The sequence below is a fragment of the Panulirus ornatus genome, chromosome 39 (assembly GCF_036320965.1).
Source record: "Panulirus ornatus isolate Po-2019 chromosome 39, ASM3632096v1, whole genome shotgun sequence".
NCBI lineage: Eukaryota > Metazoa > Arthropoda > Malacostraca > Decapoda > Palinuridae > Panulirus > Panulirus ornatus.
The window spans coordinates 12571036-12580412 of NC_092262.1; the positions used below are offsets into that span (position 1 = coordinate 12571036).

Sequence of the window (9377 nt, forward strand, 5' to 3'; positions counted from 1 at the left end):
GTCAAAAGATTCCAACACAAGGAAAGGTGCCATTTCCCATCCTCAATACTAATTTCTCTTCCTGATGATCACTGACAGCTTTCACTTTTTGTTATAAGTTCTTCTATGCCTCCTGATTCCCCAGCTAATTCTATCGAACCACTGGGCTGAGGACTGAGCTCATTACTCACTATTACTTGATCCAGGCTGCAGATCTTCCATCACTACTTATCCCCTACTATCACTTCCTAACTCCTTCTCCACTTCCTTCATTACAATAAACAACTAGTCATGAATGGAATGATTTAGTGCTTGCAGGGTTGTACCTTATGCTGCACACTTAAACTGGCCCATTTCTTGCTTCCAGTATGAAAGCTATCCTCTAATCAAAGGAACTTCATTGTTAGCCAAAATATGTTATCTATATAAAAGTTCTGAGCCAAAAATCCAAAACTGTAACTAAAGACCAAATAAATTCCCTCCTAACAGAATTCGATACTAATCCAAACAGCTCCTCAGACCATTTAAAGAAGAGAACTTACGAGTTATCACAGTCAAGATATCCAGCATATCACAATACATAATACAAAAATCAAACATTTAAATATATCACAGAACAAGTAAATATACTAAAAGCAGAGTTTAACATTTACGAGAACACAGCTAACAATCTCAACGGATGACAACTAGAAGCCGCATGGTCGCAGGTGGCGGGATGGTGCTAGGACATCACAAACAGTTGTAAGAAGTTTTTACAACTTAGCAGATAATTGCAGCACTGATTTCAAGCATATTTTTCAGACTACCCTAAAGAAAATATATTTGCATCTTTCTTCGTGAATTTACCATGACTGTGGCACATTTAGTTGCATGCTCTACCCTATCACATGGGGTTCCTGATGACTCAAGAGAAAGCTGCATGAAGGATGAGGGGATGTGAAAGAGTTTGCTTAGAAATCAAATCAAGCAACTATGTACATCCTAAGAAAATTATATACTACAGTTGTCCTAACTTACCATTTGTAAATAATCCTTCACGTTTTTGTAAGACTGGCAAAAGCGAAAAATGTGTTAGATAACTGGTAGGAAATAACTGCTACTGAAAACACAAATCTCCCTTTGCTACTCTATACACAGGACTATATAAGTGTTACAGTTAGAATGTTTAGTGAGAAAGTGATAAAGAATGACACAAAGAAAATGGGTTACAGTTAATGACAACAAAAAAGATGAGTCAAGACTTGGAAAATTGCCTTTTGGCAAAATGGTAGGAGCAGCAGAGAGCAGGAGTAGGTAAGAAGATTTAGGCAGGAGCATTAGGTAGAAACATAAGGTAGAAGTAGTAGGCTAGAGCATTAGGTAGACACATTAGTATTAGTAATCAGTAGGAAAATTAGACAGGAGCATTAGGTAGAAGTAGTCAGTAGGAACATTGGGTTAAGAGCCCCTGCAAACACTGCACTAGAGTTGCCCTCTGCAAGTGGGTTGTTAAGGGTGAGGCACTAAAGGATAAGATGCGGCACTGGAGTCCACTAGTTATGGAGACTTTACTGCCATGGCCACCCCCTTGATGGAGTTTCAGTTGGAAGAGGCATCAGAGGTCCATATAGACAGATATACAAAGGGAATATGCGAGTACTCTTCCTTGAGAAAAATAAAAAACACAGCACATCTGTTGAATGAATGCGCATAATAATATTACAACCAAAAACAATTTCCATAAACTGTTACTTTTAAAGGAATTCTTTTTTCTCTAGTCTAGAAATTTCCTTGAACATAAATGAGATCCTCCAAAGGATAGTCTGGATGAAAATACAAACCCAGTACTCTATAACCTCCTTCACTTCATCCTTTCATCTCCTTCTCAGTCTCCCCTTACCCCTTCTTCCCTCCATTTCAGACAAAGATTCTTGTAATCAATCTTTCTTTGCTGATCTCCTTCATGTACCTGATGCAGCCCACCACCCCTGGTTGGCCTTCTCCACCAGACTGTACTTATGACCACATCTCTCTTTGACAGTCAGCACATACACAATTGACCAACCTCAGACAAAATAATGTCCTTCGGAATTTCATTTCCAACACATCCACCCATTACCTTTCTTTTGTATTCAGGGCCCAAGGCCATCAAACACTGTCAGGAGTGCTATTCCTTCAAACATGACTATCTTTCCCCTAAAGACACTGACCTCTTCTTCAACACACTTCTTAATGCATCCAGGCCTAAGCCCCTCTTCCACACATTTTCTGGCTTATGAATTTGTCTATTTATCTAACTATATCTCTGATGGCCATTCCCTCTGGGAATTCCCATCAAAGGGCTGGCAAACGAGTCTTCAATCATCCCTATCCTTACATGCCTGCCTTGCATACACTATTTCATGCGTTCTTCCTCCATTTCTCTCCCTTTCATACTCTTCCACTACTTCCCCATGTCACAGGTGGTGTTCCTCTCACAAATAGCTCAATGCAATCCCAAAAAGTGATTCTTACCATTTTCCTATATTTTCATGAATTCACACTCGAACTCACAGTTCTCTCACCTACCTTTATTACCCCCAAAGCAGATGCACCATATCTTAGGAATGTTTATGAATGATGACAAGACTGATAATAGTCTGCATACTTAAATAAATTTGCTTGCACACAGCTTTTAGGAATTATTACAATAATTCATTACAATCTGAACGTACTGAAATCCCTGATACAGCAAGTAAAAGCACCATACCTGACCCAATGTTAAATTCCTTCCCCGACATAATATGATGCAGAAGGTTCTTCATTTCAAATGGAGAGAGATTTAGGAGATGATCTGATGCCACATCTGCAGCACATTTGATCGTTCGTGCCAATTCTGAAGCCATGACCTGTAAGGGATATTTGAAACATTAAAGATTATTCATACTTTTAGTTCAACTCTTTCAAAGATATTTATCAACCTTCTTATTGAGAAATGGGAGAGAGATAGTTCCTACCCTGCACACTGTAAATAAATATCTTTTCAGAATGTACACAAGAAAAGAAACAAATCTATTAGAGTATGTATAAAAACTTAGTGGAGTGAGCTGTGATTTCATTGGAATTATCAGACTATCATCACATGGGATCAGGACTTAGAAAGTGTCTATGAATCTCCAGCTCTACAGAGCAATGAGAATATGTAAGAAGAGATACTCCTTACATGGAACACTGCCGCCACCCTCTTACACATACTTAAGACAAGTAAATTAAAAGTAAACTGCCAAACAAGCACATAATCAAGGTAAAAAGAGAGCTAAATGCAGAAGACAAAGTGCAGGTGTGTATATTAATCCTTGTGATGGCTGCAGCAAAATGTATGGAGAGACATCTCAGAACTTAAATATGTACTGGAGTACAATAACACAGATACACAGAGCGAACATAAAACACAGTGCACTTTTAGTTCACCGCAACAAGCATGACCATGTCATAGACCAAAAAGTCCTAGGATAGTTATCAAAGAACCAGAGTCAAAAGAAAGCATTCAGCAGCAGCAACTGTATAAAGTGTATGTACAATAAAGCAAAAAAATATGGTATGTTCAGCATAGCACCTGTTATATATCTGTTGTTGAGAGTAAATGAACTTTCACTCCTAACTACAAAACATTTCCTCTCCTCCTATCACTCCGCCCTGTCTTCCATCCTTATCTTCATAACCACTGACCTCATCTGCCCCTGCTCAGCACCAATCATCCACTCCCACTCTTTTTTCTCTTTCCCCCATCATGGTGGATTTATGAACCATTGTTCTAATGTGGCCTGTCAGTAGTTTAACAAAACTTGTACATGCAAAAAGGTTCCATGTTTGATAAAGGACTCATCTAAACAAGTGTTTTTCAATATCTATCAAGTATTTTACCTGTATTATAAGCCCTACGCGCAGCCTCAACATCTCATGGAAGAGACTCGGCTCTGTACGGATAAACATTGCCAAGTAGACAATTAACTCTTGAGTTAGCATGGCAGTGGATTCATCAGCTCCATATGCCTCATGGATGAGAACACGCAGTTCAGATGATGGAAGGGGTGCAGTAATAGTTACTTCATTGTGTGGAGGCAAGCCAACAGTCACCTGCTTCTGTCGTACTAAAAGGTCTGTGACAGCTTTAGCCAGATCTTCTACACGCTTACCCAGCATTCCTGTAGATGAAGAAGATAATAAAGAAACAATTAAGCATTTCACACATTCCTTTCTACTCATTTAATATCCTCACACAAGATAGGTTAGCAAGTCCAACACCTGGAAAAGGGCTCTACACACACAGGTAAGTCACACAAAGACCTCTTCCTAGCAAAGAAATAGGAACTAGATCTTCTGATTATACATATTTCAATGATTCAATGAACCTTCATTTTGTCACCCATCTTAAAAACTTCTCTGAACAGAAAAGTATACAGAATTAACCTGTCTGAAAATTCTAATGAGTTTCAAGGTGATTGGATACAAACAAAACATTTTGGAATTATTACATTTCCCTCAAAAAGATGGAAACCCACAGTGTTTGATATGTCTCTTCCTTCTATCTACCCTAATCGTCATTTACAGAAAATGTATTTGACCTGATCCTTACAAGTAGCTCATCTTCACTAAAGGACTGTAGTAATGAGGGTGTAGTGAATTTCGTGTCATGAAGATGAGGGTTAGTACAAATAAGGCATCAAAAGTACAGTGAAGATGAGAGTAAAGAAAAGCATAGTTAAGACAACTGTGTAAGAAAGTTGGCCTTAGACCTGACCTGTAAGCAAAGAGTGAAAATAAAGATTGTGGTGAAAATGGTGTTGTAAAAGACAAAGGTGTAAAGAAAATGACCTTTGACATGATCCAGAAGTGTGCTGTGACAAAATGTGGTGAAAATGTGCTGTACATCTTAATATATTTGTTTCTAATTAAATCTAAGCAAACCCAAGAATGAACTACTAACCTTACAGAGCTTTCAAATAATCTAAAATTGTCCCAGAAAATAATGAAAAGTAACAGCTTACCAGCAGTATGCCTAACAAGTGCCCAGTGCTTGCTGTGGCAGGCTCGTTCATATAGGTCCTTCAAGAGATCCTTCACTGTCACTGGCTGGCCTTCAATCACTGATCCTGTCTCATGGCCCAGCCCAAACTGCACAACCTGACACCAAAAATATTTCTTCATTTCACTTGCTGATCCCTCACCTTTATTGAATATTGAAATTAAAAAACAGATCTTTAAAAATTAAAAATTAAAAAAATTAAAAACAGATCTTCTTTAATGGTCCTTTGATCATTTCTGAACTTTCTCCAGGTGACTCTCAATCACTAACTCTGTCTTATGGCCTAGTCCAAACTGCAAAAGTTAAGGTTAAATCTATTTACACTCAGTGACTGATCCTCCCCTTTAAGTAAAGTTTACAGATTCAGATTATTCAAGAATATTTCTTTGAAGTCGCACATCCTACAAGTAGCTACAGATACCTCAGATCACCAACAAAACTTCAACAATTAAAAAATAGCTGCAAAGTCTAGGTCACATCAAAATCCAACACAAATTAACACATTCAGTGATAAGCAACTGTAGTCAAAAGAGATGTATATAAATACAAAGGCATGTATAAATGCATATTCTGGGTTCAACTTTTATCTTTAGCTTTATAAGGACTTAAGTATGCACGTGCAAATCAATTGTATCATTAAGATGGTGCTAAGAAAAATCTCCTAAGATGGCATGACTTCAACATTATTTTTCTCTCATACTTGTTCACCATTTCCCACATTAGCAAGAGAGCAACAGGAACAAAGAAAAGGCCTTAACCACACATCCATTCTCCAGCTGTCATGTGTAATGTACTAGAGGCACAGTCCTCTATCCATAACCAGGCCCTATAGACCTTCCTGTGGTGTCCTCTAGCCATTTCATATGTTCTAAATCAATGTACTGAAAGCATGTTCCCTTATGTATACCATATTGTTCCAATTCACTCTATCCTGTGCATGTTTTTCATGCAACTACATGTTCAGGGCCTGAGCACTCAATATTTTTCATGCCATCCTTGCAACTCCAATTTGATCTCCCCCTTCTTGTTCCCTCCACTTCTGACACACATATTCTCTTTATCAACCTTTCCTCACTCATTCTCTCCACTGTCTACAACATTTCACCTCTCTCAACTATACTTATTACCTCTCTCTTAACTTGTCATTACTTACTTGATAAACCCTCCTCACACCACATATTTTCCTCAAATATTTCATTTTCAATACATGCATCCTCCTCTGTGCATTCTCATCAACAGTGTAGCCCATGCCTCCCATCCATACAACATAATTGGGACTACCATACCTTCCAACATACCCATTTTCACACTCCCAGACAGTGACCTTTCTTTCCACACATTCATCAATGCTATGAGAACCTTCAATCCCTTCATTCATGCTATGACCCACCTTTGCTTCCATGGTTCCATTTGCTGCCATGCTTACTACCAGGTATCAAAAATCTTACTTCCTCCAAAGTTTCCTTATTCAAAATCACATCCCACCTAACCTGTTGCTCTGCACTACATAACCTAAAAACCACACTTACTTTCAACTTCCTTCTTTCACTAACACTCTCAAATTTAGACACCAGCTTCTGTAATTCAACACGTGACTCACTTCCCAAATCCCCCTCAACCCCTACAGACTGCATACCTGCTCCTCTCTTCCAAAACCATGGAATTAAGAAGACATCAAGGTTAATTTTGATGCTGAAACAAACCAGATAGTGGAGTATGTCGCCTTGCTCCTCCAGTGACTCTGCTTCCCGCATCTGCAGCATCAGCTCCTCAATGTCCACATTCTCGTACACTGCATCAGAGGCTACCCTGAGGAAAACAAATAAACATCAGAAACTTTGCCACACAGATGATTCCCAAATCCTCTCATCATACCTGGTTCACAGCAAAACCTATTCCCTCCATCCCCTTCATAGATCACTTCTGAAACGAAGCTAATGAACTTGTTAACAACTTTGCCATTATCTGCCATACACCTACTACCTCTGTCTGCCTTCTAGCCTCCCCTCCAGCCTTTTCACTCCTCCAGAGAATGCAAGAATAAGAAGTTGCTAGATGGCTACACAACCTCAAGTAAAGCATTTGACTACCCAATAGCCAACCCCCACCTAACCCACTATCAAAGCTTCTTGTCAGCAATCTAAATGCCTCACTGAAAGGAAGACTTCATGTCTTTCCCCAAAACCAAAGTCAGCAAGCCCACTCTATCTTGTCATGTTAAATCTTATTCCTATAATCCCGATCCTCAGCTTACTCTGCTAAAGTCTTGTCCAACTAGGCCTACAAAGACAACACAAACTCAAAAGATTCCCAGCAGTTTGGTCATATCAAAACCTCCTCCACTAATCATTGCCCTGTTAACTTCCTGGACCTTATCATCTATTACAACCAAGAGAAGCGCAAGGCCTCCATGGTTCTTACCTCAATCATCACGAAGGCTTTTGACCTAGATATCCATATCATAATTGTAAACAAAAGCCATAAATCTTGGGTTTACAGATTAGTGTTATTCCAAGGCTCAGACTTCTTTTTTGAGTTCTGTCAGACAGTATGCTTACAAGAGGCCATTTTCATCTTTCAGTCCCTTACTCACTCAGGTCATAAAGAATTTTGTGCTTCATCACCCCTACTAATAATTCCCCTGCTTGATACTGAAATGTCCACAGCTCTATCACATACATCAGCTGTGACATCTTCATCAACCTGTTGAATTTTACAATTGCCAACATCATTGTCACTCAAATCAAGACTATAGCTATATTTTCTAACACTGCCTACTACTACCATGGCTAGCATGGAAGAAAGAAAAGTAAAGGATGACTTGATCACAACCTTAAAGTTTTTAAAGCAGGCTGATGGCTTTGAAAGCAACCAAGGACATACTTGATATTAGACAAAACATTTAAAAAGATTTAACTGATTATTGCTACTGTATCAGGAGCGGTGGATGAATGGAATAAACTAAATGAGGATACAATGAATGTGAATACCATTCTGGAGAAGGGGCCCCACGAACGTAAAACTCCCTCCCAAGTACACTAAAAATACTTAATAATTATTCATTGAAGGACATCAACTAAAATCAGGTGATCGGGAAGAGGCCTCAGTGCTATCCTTACCACAAGAATTCACTCCAGCCATCACAGGTCCCTTACCCCGAGCTGTACTTCATCAGCTCCAAAACCATTACAGCTCATATCCCAACTAGTGAGGTCCCATCTGTGAACAAGGAGACGACCCTGAAGGACTCTGGTAAGAACCTAAGGTCAACATAGAATGCATGTCAGAGGTCACGCCATTATGGCCATGGGTCATGCAGTCCTCCTCGAAGGTGATTAATTTGTAGGTATGTACTTTTGTGATGTATGCAGCTAACATTTTGACTTTGTTCCTGAGCTCACAAAGCAGACCAACTCAGGAGGTTGCATGGTTCTGCCTGACTGCTAACAGTTCATGCACTCTTACCTTACTTACACCCACATGCCCCACACTTTATGATCACATTTACAGGGAAAACACAGAGATACCTATTACCATGTATGTAAATATTATACGCAATGACAATAATATGAGATAAGAGAAGTCATGACTACGCCAAATTAACGATACTACATTGAAAATTATTTGTAAGATGTGAGAACTGCAGGATTAAACATAATAATTAGTAAAACTAGAAAAAATATAAATACAAAATGTGAGCATCAGTGGAGTTATAACTGAGCCATATTGTATTACTTTCTCTTAATTTGACAGATAATAAATATGTTTATTACAACTACGTCACAACGGCAATGTGACTCTTACATTCCATGTCTCCATATTTCAATAAGGTCTCTCTCTCTCTCTCTCTCTCTCTCTCTCTCTCTCTCTCTCTCTCTCTCTCTCTATCTTTTATATTAAGGTTTGAGCAGGATCAATACACATATGGCACTGTAACTGTTCACAAGCCCCAGCAGAATAACACAGAAGGTTGACAGAGCTTGCATGGAAGTTGGAGGAATTAATGAAGGTTAGACTAAGTGTGTATGTCTGCTTACCCATCTGGGACCTACATACAATGGAAGGGAAGGATTTTTTTTCCCGGCGTTATTTGCATTTATTTTTTTGCTCATTCCCATCCCTCTCCACTAGTCTGCAGTTGGAGGATCACCTCCTCAGCATCCTCCAACATCACAAATTCTGGGCACGAGAAGGATGACCTTGGAGGTTTGCCACATACACCCCTCCCCCAACAACTTCGCCGTCACCTCCAACGTTTGGCTGGCCTAACCTCCCCCAAAGTTGGGGTGAAGGTGGGGGGGGGGGATCTCCCCGTCATTCCAATAACTAACTTCTTGCCCCTGCAACGCAGACT

At 39.4% G+C, this 9377-nt stretch overlaps 1 protein-coding gene across 1 annotated transcript in view; it reads right to left on the reverse strand.

Annotated features, from left to right (window-relative positions):
• Positions 1-9377, reverse strand: part of LOC139761156 (probable phosphorylase b kinase regulatory subunit alpha) — a 110259-nt gene that overhangs the window by 22764 nt on the left and 78118 nt on the right. Inside the window, 5 exon segments of the mRNA XM_071685119.1 lie at positions 997-1029; positions 2708-2846; positions 3862-4142; positions 4986-5121; positions 6727-6832. Of these exon segments, the coding sequence (XP_071541220.1) occupies positions 997-1029; positions 2708-2846; positions 3862-4142; positions 4986-5121; positions 6727-6832 (695 nt within the window).